Source organism: Neurospora crassa, linkage group I, assembly GCF_000182925.2.
Source record: "Neurospora crassa OR74A linkage group I, whole genome shotgun sequence".
Classification (NCBI taxonomy): Eukaryota; Fungi; Ascomycota; class Sordariomycetes; order Sordariales; family Sordariaceae; genus Neurospora; species Neurospora crassa.
Window position 1 is genome coordinate 6,581,245 of NC_026501.1, and position 16,809 is coordinate 6,598,053.

The 16,809-nt window shown below is 52.1% G+C and overlaps 6 protein-coding genes across 6 annotated transcripts; 3 read left to right on the plus strand and 3 right to left on the minus strand.

Moving 5' to 3' along the window:
- Positions 1 to 21: 21 nt before the first annotated feature.
- acw-2 (anchored cell wall protein-2) lies at positions 22 to 2,978 on the minus strand. The gene is made up of 4 exons (XM_960057.3): positions 2,387 to 2,978; positions 1,849 to 2,119; positions 1,513 to 1,794; positions 22 to 1,436 (listed from the first exon to the last, which is right to left on the minus strand). The coding sequence occupies exons 2-4, from the start codon at positions 2,042 to 2,044 to the stop codon at positions 1,267 to 1,269; spliced, it is 648 nt and encodes a 215-aa protein (XP_965150.1). The 5' UTR covers positions 2,045 to 2,119; positions 2,387 to 2,978; the 3' UTR covers positions 22 to 1,266.
- Positions 2,979 to 4,097: 1,119 nt separating this feature from the next.
- On the minus strand, positions 4,098 to 6,868 carry NCU00956 (hypothetical protein). Its single transcript, XM_960056.3, has 2 exons — positions 6,010 to 6,868; positions 4,098 to 5,920 (listed from the first exon to the last, which is right to left on the minus strand). Exons 1-2 carry the CDS (start codon positions 6,478 to 6,480, stop codon positions 5,282 to 5,284), a joined length of 1,110 nt encoding a protein of 369 aa, XP_965149.2. The 5' UTR covers positions 6,481 to 6,868; the 3' UTR covers positions 4,098 to 5,281.
- An 11-nt stretch (positions 6,869 to 6,879) lies between these two features.
- On the plus strand, positions 6,880 to 10,471 carry NCU00955 (monooxygenase). Its single transcript, XM_960055.3, has 5 exons — positions 6,880 to 8,614; positions 8,683 to 8,840; positions 8,896 to 9,131; positions 9,202 to 9,604; positions 9,667 to 10,471. Exons 1-5 carry the CDS (start codon positions 8,061 to 8,063, stop codon positions 10,089 to 10,091), a joined length of 1,776 nt encoding a protein of 591 aa, XP_965148.2. The 5' UTR covers positions 6,880 to 8,060; the 3' UTR covers positions 10,092 to 10,471.
- A 245-nt stretch (positions 10,472 to 10,716) lies between these two features.
- NCU00954 (carboxylesterase-mitochondrial 37S ribosomal protein YmS2) lies at positions 10,717 to 12,989 on the plus strand. The gene is made up of 3 exons (XM_960054.2): positions 10,717 to 11,382; positions 11,458 to 12,407; positions 12,510 to 12,989. Exons 1-3 carry the CDS (start codon positions 11,108 to 11,110, stop codon positions 12,674 to 12,676), a joined length of 1,392 nt encoding a protein of 463 aa, XP_965147.2. The 5' UTR covers positions 10,717 to 11,107; the 3' UTR covers positions 12,677 to 12,989.
- NCU00953 (hypothetical protein) lies at positions 12,926 to 14,993 on the minus strand. Its single transcript, XM_960053.2, has 2 exons — positions 14,458 to 14,993; positions 12,926 to 14,356 (listed from the first exon to the last, which is right to left on the minus strand). Exons 1-2 carry the CDS (start codon positions 14,805 to 14,807, stop codon positions 13,177 to 13,179), a joined length of 1,530 nt encoding a protein of 509 aa, XP_965146.1. The 5' UTR covers positions 14,808 to 14,993; the 3' UTR covers positions 12,926 to 13,176.
- A 466-nt stretch (positions 14,994 to 15,459) lies between these two features.
- NCU00952 (mitochondrial 54S ribosomal protein YmL44) lies at positions 15,460 to 16,781 on the plus strand. Its single transcript, XM_960052.2, has 2 exons — positions 15,460 to 15,934; positions 16,100 to 16,781. Exons 1-2 carry the CDS (start codon positions 15,754 to 15,756, stop codon positions 16,213 to 16,215), a joined length of 297 nt encoding a protein of 98 aa, XP_965145.1. The 5' UTR covers positions 15,460 to 15,753; the 3' UTR covers positions 16,216 to 16,781.
- Positions 16,782 to 16,809: the final 28 nt, after the last annotated feature.

Sequence of the window (16,809 nt, forward strand, 5' to 3'; positions counted from 1 at the left end):
AAGAAGAAGAAGAAGAAGAAGAAGAAGAAGAAGAAGAAGAAGAAGAAGGAAGACCCAACAACCAATAGTTAAAACAGCATAACACTCACTCAGCTCACGGGCCCCGACGGCATAATGGCGGCGCCAGGGCATGTAAGAAGGGAGCCCACAGGATCACTGGCAGAAAGTCACAGGTCTCGCTGCACGACACCGAGGAATGAACTTAACTAGGTAACCAATGGGTGCGTACGTACGCCTGTACGCCTTCCCTTCCCCCTCTTTCTCCCCTCTATACTTTCTCCGACATGATTGGGAAGCAAGAAGATAGCAAGGTAAGAAGCGATAGGGCCGACAACATGGACCACGCCTCATGGCTCACGGCAACACGGTCCTTGGCACTACCCCCCTGCGTTACGCACGCAGCATGCAGGTAGCCGTTGGCCGTTGAGAGTGTTGTACATGTCCATTTTCCGCCTGGCTGCCATTTGGGGGCCCTGGATCCTAACTCATCGACATGTCAAACACCCAAACAAACTCCCAGAATCCCGTCTCTGTGACGTCTTTCATGCCGGCATTGGATCTTGTGGGGACAGGTCCCTGCCCGGGCATCATCTCCCTGCATCTTGGGTGTTCCACCCAACCGCACCACAACTCCCAAGTGATCTGGTGAATCCCCTGGAGAAATCTGGGGTAATGTGGGTCGTTGTGGATGAATTATGTATGTAAAGTTGAAGCTGGGGGATATGAATGTGACCGGGCACCAAATGGTGCGGTTACAAGAACAACAATAACACCAGGCAGGTACGTAAGGGGATATTAATGGTTACGTTTGAAGAAACTGGCGACTTCAATTGCTTACGCCGTGGGTTGGTCGCTCAGAGCCCAACCCGTGGGATTCATCCACAAGAGGTGGTAAAGACTCATCAATGATAGGCCTAGTAAAAGAAATTATGCATTAAGCAGCTTCATCATCCATCGTCGGGGGTATTACAGTCCATAGCCACACTTTTGCCGCAATAGCTCTCCACCCGCTCGTATCCATCCTATCATTAAGCCATCACAAAGCGTCCATATTTTCCGTCAGTAAACTGCCAAGCCAACTCCAAGAATATGATTATCTCCAAATTTCCAAAAGCGAACTTTGGAGGGTATTCAGTCGTTTGGAGCAGCTGAGGCGTTGAAGCTCAGTTATAAACATATTGCTCCGTCAAGAAGAAGAAGAAATTATGTACGGGAACCACATCAAAAAGTGTTGTAGTTCCCTTCGTTTACATAACTGGAGGCTTTCTAGTTAAAGAAGACGAGGGCAGCGACGGTTCCGAGGATGAGCGCTAGAGGAGAAGCGAAACGCTCAGCATTGTTGGTGTTGGGTGGGCTGTTGGTAGGGGCAGAAGCGGTAGAACTAGCGGCATGGGTGCTGCTGCTGGTGGTGGTGGTGGTGGTGGCAGCGGAAGAAGCTAATAAAAGATATTTGTATGAGTACGTGTTGTAAAATTCACGATCAAGTTGATCGTGTCACGACATGCAACTTACCGACAGAGGTGACGGTGCTGCTAGCATCAGTGCTGGAGGCAGCGGAGCTTGATACAATGGTGCTCGACTCAACAGTGGAGGAGACCATGGTCGAGGTGCTGGTCTTGGTGACAGTGCTCAGGGTGCTCGAAGCGCCGGTAGTGGCCGCGGCACTGCCAACATAGGGAAAGCGGACACTGTAGTTCTCGTCCGCCTTGGAGTCACCATCGGCGATCTTGAAGGCATAAGTGCCGGAAGGAACATCCTCAGGAGTCCAGGTGTACGAGTCACCGGTAACGCCGGCTTTCAATTTGTCAGCGCGGCTCCTCGAAAGATGCTATCAGGTTCAAAACTTACAGGCAATAGTCTTGAAGGGAGTCATATGATCCGCATCAGGGCCAGTCATCAACGTGATGGTAATGGGAGCAGTGGCATCCTTCCACTTAAGGGTATAATCGACGCCCTCTTGGATGTTGAAGTCAGTGTTGGTGATGGCGGGCTTAGCGAGAGCGTAAGCCACGAAGGCGCTAACGGCAGCGAGAGAGAACTTCATTTTGGCGACGTTGACGAAAGGTTACGGCCGTGTCGAGTAGTACGAGACTGTTGACAGAAGAGAGATGGCGAGCAACTAAAGTGAAAGAAAAAGACGCGGTCAGTCGGGGTGCTCATGATATAAACTTGTGACAGCGGCCCCCCAGCCTCCCAAGTGGAAGCGGATCACATCGGAATCTCACTCCGGGTCTCTTCCGCTTTTCGTTCTTCATCTGAGGACCACCGACATCCTGGAGCAGGCGCGGGCGCGCGGAAATCGGTGGAGCGGTGGACGATGGATCGTGTGGATCGGCGACCGGGTCGCTAGTCTGGGGGTTGGGTATGGGGATGTTCGCCTACGTACCCGATGGAGATTACTAGAATACTCTGAGTGTAGTTGTGAGTGTGGTGAAGAGCTTTCGATTGTGAATAGCGCAGTAATGAGCGTGGAAAGGACAGGAATCAAATTAGGTGGACGATATAGGGTAGCGATTGTACTGGTTTGAGAGGGTCAGGTCAGGAGTCGAGAGGGACGGTGTAGTGTAGGTTGACGCTTCGAAAAGTCTGGAAAAAAAGGGAACGAGGCAGAGTACAAGTGGCAAGCCCAGCAACGGGCAGGGAGGACGGCGGGTCAAAGGTGGACGGGTAAGAATGGCACAAATCAGTTTTAGCTCCAAAGTGGCAGGCACCCTCGAAGCAACCTCAGTCGCTCGCAAGGGAAATCCCAAATCGTCGTGAAGCTGCAACTCTGCATAAATGCGTGCACCAATTAAAAGGCCTGGTTAGCAGGGGTATTTATTTGATGGGACGCTCCAGGCACCCTTTCTCGGTTCTCACCTCTTGCAACAGCTCGTCCAAGTAGGGTTGCTTTCCATGAACGGCGTGCTGAATTGCAGATTAGTTCTTGCCCAAATTCGATGGAACGGCCATTGGTTTCGCCTCCATCTCCACGGCGTCTTCTGATCAAAACATTTGCTCGGAGATGACTCTTGAAGAGTTCAAGTTACCTGTCAAGATATCATATCATTGGATGCAAGCAATGACACAGTACAGTATCCTGGGAGCACAAAGATCCCATACTGTAGTGTACACAGTAAAACCTATCAAACCCGTAGATCTCCCGCCAGGCACATCATCACAGGGCACCTCCTCTTCCCCAAGCCTGGAATGCGATGAGGTCAAGGGGCAGAGACATGTTCCAGTTCAGACCTCGGCGTGGCGCGCTTCGTTTGAACTGTTTGGATGCCATGATTTTTGTGCTAGACAACGTCGCATGGAAATACCCCAAGCTCGGAACCCATGATGATTTCGAAGGTGGTCTCTTTGCCCCGCCAACGGTTGTAGTGTCGTATGCTTGGTGGATCGCAAAGTGCAACCATTAGAGATCAGCACTGCCACCTTGTGTTGTTATGGAAACAGCGGCCGACCTCGTGTAAGCACAAGGAACACCCTTTCTGTGTTCGTCGTAAAACCAAAAGCGACATGGCAAAAGACTCTTCGTTGGGGTTTGGTGTATTAAAGACTCTGCAAGATCGAATAATGAAGCCGCGTCAATGCTGGTTGCGATCATGCAGCATCGCGTTCCTGCGCCAACATGTGGGGTTCTCGTCTTAATTTTACAGACATCAGGGGCTTCTATTGGTTGGATTACCTTTCGGGGTTGGCCAAGAAACGGTTCCGAGTTCTGACTGTGCAGCATTTCGTTCGGACAATGCTTGGCCTGCAGTCCATCTGCTTGGGCCACTGCAGTCATCCACTGTGTTGAGATATCGGGGCAACATACTATGGAGCCAGGCATGGCGGGCCGGACTGAGAGGAATAGAATGGAATGTTAAAGGGCGTCGACATTGTTTTCTTCAGCGGCCGTCCTTCGTTCCTAGAGGTAACTGCAGGTGAGACCCCTCATTAGCGGACTGACCCGCAAGAGCTGGTGAAATTTTTGGCCCAAAACGCTACTGATGGCGTGTGTCTCGGTTCACACAACTGAAGTGGTAGTCACATTACAACCCGGGCATGCAACCAGGATTGACAACTCGAAATGACGAACTGACGTTTACTTGGTGGAAACGTTATTACGAAAAGGTCTGGGCAATCGGCAACACTTAAGCGCTTCATTGGAATCCCATTCCAGGTGATTAAGTAGGGGCGCGCGCATAGCCCTACCATGATGTCTGGTAAAGAGAAAACTGTGCATATATAAGGTCGCAAACAACCGCCATCATAGGCTCAAGTGCATGATTGGGCGAGCAATGGGTGGCTTCTTGTGTCACTCGAGCTTGATTGCTTATGGATTGGCCACTCACATATCCGGCAGCCCGGGTATTCAGCCCCTTTGTTTCCATAAAGATTGGTCTTCGGTCAGAGCTCGATGGGCGTTTGCACTGATGATGAGAGACTCCAATTGCTGGGGCGAATGTCTGATAGTCTTGGCGGCACTGCCACATCTTGTAAATGATGCATCCGCCGCATAGCATCCGTAGTCTTTGGGTCCAAAGGCATCGGGAGGCGGTTTCAGACTGGACTGCGAGCATGGCATGCTTGACCCGAAAGTAGTATACCATTATCGTGTGCCATCGAAGCAACTCATCTTCTTCCGTCATAGATTGCTGTTGTCAACGGGTGTAAACGGGCTGTAGCGAAAGGTGGGGACTTGGTGGGAAACGATTTCATTGTGATATCAAGACCGACTATGTCGTCGCAGCGGCTAACGGAGCTTGACTACAGTCAGCCTCATGAGCTCCGATCTCTTTTGGGTGCAGCAATGGCGAATGGCATAATAAGAGACCATTGGACATCGTTTACGGTTGTCATCAAGGCTCCGATGGCTCCAATGATGAGTGACGTTACACCCACTCATGCGGAATTCCGGCACATCTGCTCGCCATTCGCTTGACTTTCAACTTGTTCGCACAGATGTTGTAAACAGCCAGATAGAGTCTCGTGGGCATGGCTCTGTTTCGCGAATCGAGGCCCGAGTAACTGTAATAGCGTCACACTGCTTACAGACGGGGTTGCCCATGTCGCCGCATGTTTGACAGGTACGTGGGTGGACCGAAACATAACTAGGAGACCGTACATCCGTACTCGTGGAACTTGAGTCGATGAAACCCAGCGTTGTGCTGCATGAAGGAGTCAGTTAATTGTTGGGACATGCAGAACTGTTGGAGCCCTATCAGAACAAGGCATCGATGCGCTTGACTGTGTGGGGATAATGTGTGACGGGAATCTTCAACCAGATGGCGTTATCCTAAGCCAACCCTCAGGAGAGATAACACCGGACAACTCCGCGCCGGACACCCTCAGCCTCCTCGCGCAGAGGCTCAACCGAAGCACCGAGACCTCTCATCCGTAAGACAAAGTCGTCTAACGATCCTCCGACGCCAAAGTACATCTTCTTGGCGCCCACAATAGAGGAAGCATGGCCACTTGGACGCTCGTTGCGCTCTCGCTCCAGGATCAAAAGCAGCGTGGCCGCAAAGCTCTCGAGGGCGAAAGGCGAGTAGATGGTCTCTGCGCCAATGACCAGTGTCTGGACATTTCCTGTAGGGTTTGAGGGAATACCAGAGTTATAAAGAAGGTCGACAAACTCGGGGGACCATCCACCCGACAGGAAAGAAAGCGTGATTTGATTGGAGGTCAGGAACTCTTTGAAGGCTTCGACTACTCCGGGAAGCAGTTCGACTTCGTCCTCTAGCGAAAAGGCGTCCGCTAGAGCAGAAGTGCTCTCTCGCTGAGAGAGCGCCCAAGCGAGGATAAAGTTGGGCAGGGTGACCAGATAGAGAACTGATGGGTTATAGTCAGCCAGTACGAGCGTGAGCGGCTGCTTCTCGCCAGACTTTCTCTCGTTCATTGCCCAGTGAAAGAGCGCGAGGGACGGCAGGGCAGTACCGCAGCCCAGCTGAAAAGCGATCTGTCAGCAACCACAAGAAATCGGGAAGAAAGCGGAACAGGATTAAAGAGCCAAGAAGAAGAGAGGACGACGCGTACCTCCATAAGCACACAAGGATCGCGATTGAGGACCGTGGGAGCGTTTTCGGAGGCGAGCACCTTGACCAAGTCGACGCTGCTTTCCCAGCTCTTGAAGCCACCCTCGTAGATACCCGTCTTGACATCGTGTTCCCCCAAGCCGGGTTCCGTCTCGGAGATATTTGAGCCATCGTCCTCAGCCATGAGCTGCACCCGAACATCCCACAGCTCTCGACGCGGGATCTGAATGACCTTGCGCTCTTCTAGCTCCACGTCTAGTAGGCTGTAGGCGATTTTGGACGGCAACCTCGATAGCATGTGATCGATATCATGGTGGGTTGGTGGCAGCAGTGGCTTTCCCTGAACGGGGAAAGCACTGGCACTTGTCGCCGCTGGCGGTGTCGGAGTGGCTATGCTGTTGACCTGAGAGGTTGATTGCCCGTCGTCCTCGATGTCGTCTCCCGCAAAACCGAAAGAAAATCCAGATGCCATGTTTGCGTGGACTTGGTCGTATACCGTACCAACAAAACCCCCGGTATTTTGCAGTTGCTTCTTCTCTCCTCAGAGTGAAGTACTACCAAGCCGCTACCGGAACCGAGGCTTTCTGTAAGTCTAGAGGGTCAGTCTCGATATTAGGGAGCCTGTTGAAGTTAGCACTGCGAAACAATCCATGTTTATCTTGTCGTCGTCTTTTAGGGTTGCGATCAAGGGTTGAGTATGAGAGGCCTCTTATCGCCCGGAGACACTGGATCGGGCCGTGGACAGCTGGGATCGGCTGCCCCACTATTCTCCAGGGGCCCGAGGGCGAGGGACCCTCACTCACACTGGACAGCCCAGGCACTTTCCGGGGGAAGTGGACCTGTCCGGACCATGATAGCCCGGTTCGCCGTGAACAAACCAAGGACTGTTCATTGACCATTCATCTCGGATTGCTCTCCTGACTACATCGTTGGCTTGCACGGCAAAACATCGCTTGCAACAATTGAGATGATAAGATACTGCCGTCAACCAAGGCGGCTCAACCCCTCGCACTCCCACGTTCGACGTTCGGGGACTCGAGGTACCATTCAGGCGACGATCCCCATTCGCCGCGCCCCGACGACATTCTTGAAATGACGAGAACCCGCCGCTGTGGTTGGACCATATACGACATATATAACCGCGCATGATCCGTACACCAAACCATACTTACTGCACCTTCCTACTCCAGTCCTCGCTCTCCTCCACCTCCGCCGCCATCAGCACTTGGCTAGAAGGATCCTACATGATGCATTGCTTTTCACACTTTACAAACTGCTCTTCCATTGGACTGTCTTGGCCTCGGTCAGCTCTCGAACTCTATTTGCCGTTCTCTGCCCATCCCTCCAACCTTCACTGTGTGGCCTTGCTGTGTGCAATGGTTCCGATGGCATATGTGCGTTGCTTAATCCATGGCCCCCGGCTTGGGATGTTGGCTCAATGAGGAGGCATGTTCCGGACGGGATGGCTTTTGCGGCTTGACGGCCGAACCATGCTTGGTCAGATGGGTTCTGGTTGAAGCATGTTGCCCACTCGTGGAGCTTCGTAAACCGGCCAACTGCCCGCGTAGCAGGACAAACAAGATGGAGAGTTGGTTCTTACCTCCTGATCCAATATCGGAAAGACAAGGGATCGGATATGAATGAAAGCCAGGACGGGCTTCGTCAGCTTTCCAGCAGGCGCCTCCATTGTTGCCATCCTAACTTCCTGCGGGTTGTCAGTGGACATTAAAAGTGCTTTGGAAAACCATTCAAACCGGGTCGCAGTCTCCTTCAACAACCGACCTTGAGGTTTTGCATCGGCACTCGTGGCTCCCATTCAAGTCGCCATTATTGGCCGCTACAGTTTGCCATCCGATCCATGTTAGATAAAGGATATTTATCGACGCCTTGAATCTCAACTTCTCCAAGGGTGGACGTCTTCACTTCCTCCTACAAATACCCGGCTTGTTCTCAACCTCATTTGTGTACTTCACATCCTCTTGTCTCTAATTATTCAGGACGCCCTGATATTGCTGGACCACATCAGGCACATCCACTTCCTCACTCTTCATAATGGTCATCAACACATCTGGGCCTGAATTGCCCATCCGTACCCACGATCTGCCAACCTCAACCTTCTCGCACAATGGCTCCCTCGAAGAGAGTTACACAATTCGAGAAGAGCCTCTTGGCACGACTAAGCATCTCCGGATCGTCGGCATCGGTGCCGGTGCAAGCGGGTTGAACATGGTCCGTACCCTTCGCTTGAATCTTACGGACTACGACTTCGTCATCTACGAAAAGAACCAGGATGTGGGTGGGACCTGGTTCGAAAACCGATATCCTGGCTGCCGATGTGATATCCCAAGTCACAACTACCAGTTCGCGTGGAAGCCAAAGCATGACTGGTCCAACTTCCACTCCTCAGCCGACGAGATTGGTGGCTACCTTCGCCAAGTATGCGACGAGGAGCATATGCGGGACTCGATCAAGACCTCCCACCGTGTGGAATTTGCGCAGTGGGACGAAGAGAAAGCACGCTGGGACCTGATGGTACAAGATTTGACGACGGGCGAGCACATCAATGATTATGCCGATTTTCTGTTGGATGGAACAGGTATCCTGAAGTAAGTGACACTCCCAAATGTCCATGGCATGTATTGCAATGTCGGATAACTGACGGTTCTCTCTATAGCAACTGGAAATGGCCCGATGTTGAGGGCCTTTCGGCCTTCGACGGAGACTTGATACATACCGCCAACTGGCCAAAGGACTTTGACGCCGCTGGAAAAGTAGTTGCTGTCATCGGCAATGGTTCGACTGGAATCCAAGTTGTGCCGGACCTGCAGAAGAGTGAGCATTCATCCTCTGCTACTTTACTAAAAATGCTCAGCTAACGTTATGACAGAGGCAGAGAAGCTGTACCATCTCTTTAGAACGCCCACTTGGGTCCTCCCGCCACGGATAATGGCGTGGAAGATGATGGGTCAGAATAAGGAACTCCTGGAGATACTCGGCGAGATCGGGATCGATGCCCAAGAAAATTTCTCGCAGGAGACGATAGAGAGGTTCAAGTCCGACCCCGAGTTCTATGGCCGTTTCGTAAAGGCTGTGGAAAAGGAAGTCAATAATGGTTTCCCGATGGTAAATTTCTTTTTCCTGCTCTCGCTGTCTTTCAAATTCAGGATCGTTGCTAACATAATCGTTGAAATAGGTTCTGGCAGGAAGCCCACTACAAACTTTTGCTCAACAAAAGGCGGAGCAATACATGAAGTTGATGCTTAGAGGGAACAAGGAGCTTTGTGAAGCATTGATTCCCGACTTTCCGCTAGGAACGAGGCGATTAACCCCTGGTCAAGACTATCTCCAGGCGCTCACCAAGGAGAATGTCGAGGTTAGAAGAGGAGGGATCAGACGCTTTGTTCCAGAGGGTATTCAACTGGAATCTGGCGAAGTGATCAAGGTCGACGCAATCGTTTGCGCCACCGGCTTCAACACATCTTTTTGCCCGCGGTTTCCCATCGTCGGGCGCAAGGGAAATCTGCAAAACGATTTCAGGGATGAGGTTCCCAAGTCTTATATGTCTTGCGCCATTGCTAACATGCCCAATTACTTTGGTAGGCCCGACTCGTCCACCTATTTAACATCAAACTGATTATGCTGACCTGTAATGTGCCAGTCTTCTTAGGACCTAACGCCCCCATCGGTCACGGCAGTGTTTTCACGCTAACCGAGCACATCGCCAAGTACATCACCCGAATCATCAAGAAATGTCAGACGGAGTGCATCAAGACCATCTGCCCTTCCCAGGATGCGATCGATGACTATTTCGAGCACATCTCGGCTTTCATGCCCCGTACAACGTGGAGCGCCCAGGGACGGTCGTGGTTCAAGAATGGTCAGGAGGACGGACCGGTCACGGCGTTGCATCCGGGAAGCCGTATACATTTCTTCCACATGTTGGAGAACTTCCGGGGAGAAGACTGGGATTATATCTACGACGCGCCGAAGAAAAACCGGTTCTACTACCTCGGGAATGGGTTCTCGACAAAGGAGAAGGGGGATACGACGTGGTATCTGGATAACCCGGATTCCAAGCTGTGAATGGGTGAAGGAGGCATCGGGGCGAGATGTGAGAACGGGTTGGGCATGGGGAAGACCAAAAGGCACTGCACAGTTTAACAACAAAGGAGCGGCGGCGGCAGACCGTGCAAACAACCTAGGTTGTTTAGCCTCTTTGTATCTGTCTGATGGCGGCTGTTTTAAAGCACAACTAAACCGTTGTTGTCAACGTGTAAAAACGGTGAAATAGACAAAGTAACAATTGTTAGTGTAGAAACCAACAGATTGTGACCATCCGGAGCGGACGCTTAGTAACCGTGAGGACAGCTACCAAACCCCTTCGCTCAAAACGACTTTCCGTTGGCGCACAGAAAGGGTTGGGGGTCTCTTTTTCTCCAGATCCTGTCCCATCCTATATCCCAATGAATGGTATGGATTACAGTTTGCTTGTCCTATGCAGTGCCTATCTCATGTTCAAATATAGCGTGGTGATGTGTGTGCTACGAGCACTGTTTGCACGGTATCTGCAATACTGTGTATCTGCATTTAGTACCTTCCTATAGTACTACACTTCTTGCTGTATCGCAGTGTCCCGCAGGCATAAGACAGTGCAAACGGCAGCGTCTGAACAGCCACTAATGACCTCACCCTCCATCGGGGCTCCACGCTCCAGCAACATCACCGAACCCAAAACCCCAACCTCAAAAGGCCACCTTCAACCTGTGTTCAATGATAATTCGCCGAAATATATTTTGTCCTCTACTGGTCCGGATGTTCGACACCCTTCCTTAGTCTTTCACACTCATCAACGGGTGACCCGTCCATCTGGTGACTTCTACAGCGAACATTTGACTACACCCATCCTGGTTGCTTACGGGTTTCGATATCGACTGGCGACAATTGAACGGAACCTTACTCGAAGAACACGTCTCAGCGATCTAGCAGAGGACAGGATAGATTAAGGACATACATTATACGTTACAACCATAAGCAGCATACTGCTATATTGTCAAGGGGGAAAGCAGTGTGCGAATGAGGGGAATCTATCCAAACATCCTATGACGGAAGCCTCTACAGCTCACACCATGAGTGAGCTTCAAAAGCAGTGGGCAAAGGCGAGGCTCGGCAGCCAGGCGCTGGGGCAGCCGCCAGCAGAGATGCCGATCACAACTACGATGCCCGAGTTCAACGAGGCGGACGAAGACAAAGAAATGGCGGGGCCCAGTCCAGGCGGATTTCCCTTTGACGACGACTCCTCGTCAGCGTCGTCTGTTTCATCTACAGGAACTGTGATTCCTTCTCCAGGGAGAGCTCTGTTTGCGCGACCACAGGGGTAAGTCGGGCTTCATTTTTGCCAGTTAACACCTATGATTTATCCATTCAAGGGCTGAAATCACCTCTGTTGTAGATTTGCCAGTCGATCCATGGATCCTATACCCTGGACAACTTACTTTGAACGAGAACTCTTTCTCAAGGAGGAAGCTGGACCCGACAGTGGAAGCCGCACCAGCAACAAGAACAAGCCAACATCAATAACCTACCACGCCTACCTCACCTCGCCAGTCGGCAAAGGTCCACTCTTCGTCACGCACCATGGCGCCGGTTCCTCCGGCCTCTCCTTCGCCGTCCTCAGCTCCGAGATACGCAAACGTCTACCCAACGCCGGCATCCTCTCCCTTGACGCACGCGGCCATGGCTCAACCACGGTTACTGCCGCTTCTTCAGTTCCAGGTGAAGGAGATGAGACCACAGGACAAGCACCACCGCCGCTAGACCTCAGCCTCTCCACCCTTGCCTCCGACCTCTTCACCGTCATCCAACTCACCCGTACCGCCATGCACTGGCCCGAACTCCCACCCATCATCCTTGTAGGTCACTCCCTCGGCGGCGCCGTCGTCACCGAGCTCGCCAAATCCTACCGTCTCGGCCCTTCCCTCCTCGGCTACGCCGTGCTAGACGTAGTCGAAGGTTGCGCCATGGACGCCTTACAAAGCATGCAAACCTATCTCTCCACACGGCCGCAAGGGTTCGCCAGTCTGAAGGACGGCATCGACTGGCACGTGCGGTCGCGGACGATCCGGAACTCGACGTCAGCCAGAACAAGCGTACCCGGGCTTTTGGCGCCCGTGGAGGAGCTGCAGAGGCCGGAGCTGCAACAACTGCCAAGAGGGGTAGCGGGGACGCAGGGGACGGCGAAGCCGTGGCGGTGGAAGACAGATTTGGCGGCGACGCAGCCATTCTGGGAAGATTGGTTTGTGGGGCTGAGCAAGAAGTTTTTGGAGGCCAGGGGGGGCAAGATGTTGTTGCTTGCGGGAACGGATCGGTTGGATACTGAGTTGACTATTGGGCAGATGCAAGGTATGTTTCTCGTTTCCGTTCTGGCTTTGGTGGTGATCTATCACGGGGCTACTTTCTCAAGAGTTCTTTGTGATTAGACTAACTCGGAATTGTGTCCTACAGGTAAATACGCCTTGCAAGTGTTTCCCGAAGCGGGACATTTCATTCATGAGGACTTGCCGGAGAAAACGGCGATTGCACTTGTGGACTTTCACCGGCGCAACGACAGGAGTCAATTAGTACTCCCACCCAAGGTCTCGGATCTATTGGCTCAGGGGAAGAAAGTATAGATCATACTGCCAACAGTTGAAGAACGGGGGAATGGCGTTAAGCGTTCCCCGAGTAGGTAATGACAATTACGCACAAAGAAAGAGGGTAGAAAAAGTATGCGTAGCGCACACGTACACACCCCTTGCTCAGAGTGAACACAGCGAGGGCCGGTACATCAATTGTTGTTACCGCTCAATTGAGGAAAATTCAGGATTTCAAAAAAAAAAAAAAAAACGGAAACAATCTGTTAGAGGCAAGCGTACCCGTAGAACCATCCAGAATTTGTCAAGTATGACATTACCTGATAGACAACTAGGTACAAATGAATGTGCTTCTTTTGGATTTCAAGCGCCCTCGGGAACGATAAGATTATATCATGGTGAACATTTAGCCAATGTATGACTTCAACTCTACGCGGATGACAGATACAAGGACATCAGTTTCACCATCGAGCTCTTTTTAGTGATGATTAGCTCCCGACTAGAACTCCATCGGCTAAGTTGCTGCAGACTATCAAGCCTCAAAGCTCCTCCCTAAGTGGGCTGTTCACCACGGGTTCTTCCCACATCCGTTTTTTAGGATTTCTTTGTACCACTTCCTCCTCCTCCTCCTTCTCCTCTTCCCCCTTCTCTCCTTGCTCCCCAGTAAAAATTCTCTCCTGACCGATCCAGCCCTGTTCCAGCTCTGGATCTTCGACCACGATCGGGTGAGTTTCATCCTTCTCTTCCTCCAGAGGCGGCAAATTCTCTTCAATAATCCTCCCAACCTTTTCAGCCATCGATTCCGAGTCCACATCATTATCATTGTCCCTTTTCTTCACCTTCTCACCGCCACCACCACCACCGCCAACTTGAACCTGAAGTGTAGGAACAGCCCCCTCCTCCGCCATCCCCACCACCACCCTCCTCCCTCCCATCCCCTCATTCCCAACCGAAACCTCCATCCTCGCGCCCTCTCCCGTTCTAGTCTCCCCCGCGCCATGCCCACCATGGTGAGTGGAAACACCATAAGCAACCCTCCCGCCCTTCCAAACCATCCTCAACGGCAACCACAAAGTCCACCAAAGCGGTCCATACAACCACCGTCTAAACACCAACCACCCCAGTGTGCACAGCAGCATGTACAGGCTGGTCCTCAAGTACCACGTATCGCTCTTCTGGCTCTGCAGCAGCGTGCTCACCAAGTCGCGCGAGCGTGAAAGAAGGGAGTCGATCCCCTCGTAGCTACGTTGCAGTTCCTTCAAAGCAGCGGTGCTTTCCGCAAGGGTTTGGGAGGCGAAGGCGGACTTGGCTACCTCGGAGGCGATCAGGGCGTGCGTGCGCCGCAAGGCGTCCGTGACGGTGGAGGAGGCGGAGACGACTTCGGAGTCGTGGGAAGGGGGTAGATTTGTTTGGTGCTGTTTGCGACGGCGGTTGCCGAAGAGGGCTTGGCGGGGGTCGAGAGGAGGAGCATCTGACGAAGCGGCGGCGGCGGGGGTTGAGAGAGGGGGTGGAGACGTCGTCGACGAGGTTGGTTGAGCACCACCGCTGGGGGCAGCAGCAGTAGATACGGGTGTTGAGGCGCCTGATCCGCGGTCTGATGCGGCGAGGTTGGCGGCGACGGCAACGTAGGAGGCTAAGAGGAGCTGGCGCTCGAGGCGCTGGGCGGTTTCAAGGTTGCGGCGCGCCGCGAGTTGGGCTTTGCGGAAGGAGGTTCGACAGCTGTATTTTTTTGAGACGCAATTTTGTTAGGTACGTTGTTTATCTTCATCTTCATCATCGTCATCACCATCCAGGCTGAAAAGATGAGAAACAAAACTCACCCCTTAAGCTCGGCAGCCAAGCGTTGCGCGCCCTCCTTTAACCTCGTCTTTTGATGTTCCGCCTCACTCCCTGGGCGGCCGGAGCGCAAGTCGATAATCTCCTCCTGCAGCAACTCCAAATCCTCCTCCTCCTCGCGCAAGACCTGGCTGATTTCGGCGCTCAAGTCAGCGGCCTCACTGTTGGTGGTTCCATCGGCGCCAGTGTTCGCGAGACTGCTGATGCTGTTGCTCAAAGGAACGGAACCGGGCTCGAATTTGAGCGTGGCGAGACGCTCGATGAGGTCCTTAAGCTGGCCGGTCGTCTCTTGGAGGGCCGTGAGCCGCTCTTGAAGCGTTTCGAATGTTGACATTAGTGACTTGTTGTATTATGTCGGTATTGCATTCGTAGGGAGTTGACTCGGTAAAGGTAGATAGATATGTGTTGGAAAAAGGTGGATGTGTAACAAATGGTTTCCATGGATCGTAGTCGGATCCCACTTAGGTACCTGGTGTTGATCAGCAGCTGTGCTGTTGTTGATAATTAGTGGAAACCTGGCCTGAAAGGAGAGCACTGTAGCGATGTTCAATGGAAGTTCTCGGTGGGCGTGGCTCTTGCAACGTCATCCTCAAGGTCAATGAAAACGGATCACATGCGGAATTCGGTAACGGAGTTCAAGTTACAACTCGCTGGGGCAAATGGGAGTACGTACTGTTGCGCTGAAGGAACAAAGCACAAACTTACACACTCAGGGCTACAGACTAACACAATGTAATAGAAGGCCAGAAGTGATTCTCTTCCCGTTCAGAAGATTAAAAAGATGTATTATGTCAATTGATCTGATGTAGTGTAAATATGAATGCAAAATCGAGCCTGACACCGTTTGATCCCAGTTGGCTCCCAACCAATCACAGCCCATCTCTCACACGTAGCACGCGCCGTCCCGCATTCTCCGTTTTACAAAAAACACCCCTCCCGGTCCCCGGCGCAATCGGTACGTACCTCCAGTAATTTTTGATCGCATCCCTCCTCCACGCTGCCGGCCGGCGCCAGGCACGAAGACCGAATCGAAGTCCAAATCGCGACACACAAGCTACGTACCCCGTCCGATCCTCCACAGAGACCCGTCTCCCGTCTCCCGCGTCTCCGTATCCGTCCCCGTCCGGTGTGCAGTGCAGTCCCGTCGTCGCAAATTCGCAAAGTCGCAGTCAGGCCTCCGCGTTCCTCCTGCTTCTTCTTCTTCTTCTTCTTCCTCCCCGAACCCAACCCCAACACGACCTCAGGTCACCACCACCACCACCCGAGAGACCTCGCCCAACATGCTCACCCGCTTCATCACCGACGTATCAACGCGCTTCAACCCTTTCTCGGCCAAGGCCAAGGCCGCCCGGCTCTTCCTCTCCTTCCTCCCTCCCAACGCCCGCTCCAATGGCATGAACATCACCACCCAGCTTCTGCCGCGGAATTCCACCGAGACTCCTTTGCTCTACGTCAAGTTCAGTACGTTTTCCCAATGTCTCTCTTCTTGTCACTTGCAACTCTGTCACACATCGACGGACCGCCGTTGCAGTTGGTTGTTGCAATTTGGATCATTCCGGCTGGAAGGCAATCAAGAGTCGTTAGCTGTGAATCAAGCCGTAGTCTAACGTATTTGAAAAAAAACAGAGGACGGCAAGGAAATGAACCTCGACGTTGAGAACATGGGCATCAAAAGCATTGTCGAGGAGGTGGATCGCCACTCTCGTATCCTTCAGAAGCAGGCCGACTTGAACGACGGTTAACCGAATCTCTGTCTTTCTTTTCTTCTTCAAAACCCAGCAATCTCGAGACGCCCTTGTTGTGTTTTGATCCACCAATCGAACTTTGCGGGTAAAACGAGGGAGACTGAGACTAGGAAAAAGGAGGGAAAAGCCACGGGAAGAGCGACGAAAGCCCATCTTGTCTTGATACCCAGACTACTTGGCTTTGGTCCGTGGTACCAAAATGACGATTGACCGGGAGGAGAAGAGGAAAAGTCTGGATATCTAAAGGCACATTCGAATCACCTGGGTAAAGCCAGCGAGCTTGGAGCCGGATACCTGACGACCTCTCTGAGAGATCTGTAAGATCGCCTTACCAGCCAAAAAGAAGAAAACAACAACAAAAGATATGAACCTGTATTTGTATTGGGCAAGAGGTTGTAAGTGTACACCAACAGCATTGGGAGGCGTTAAGGGGCCGGCGATTTTCAGTTGGCAAGGCAGTTTGGGTACCTGTTGTTATAGACATGCGTATATAGCACCTCTGCCATGGATTGATTCACACACATCACGGTACGCCCATTTTGACAAAGTCAAAGTTGAGATCGGCCTTTTTTTTTTTTTTTGTTTTTGTTT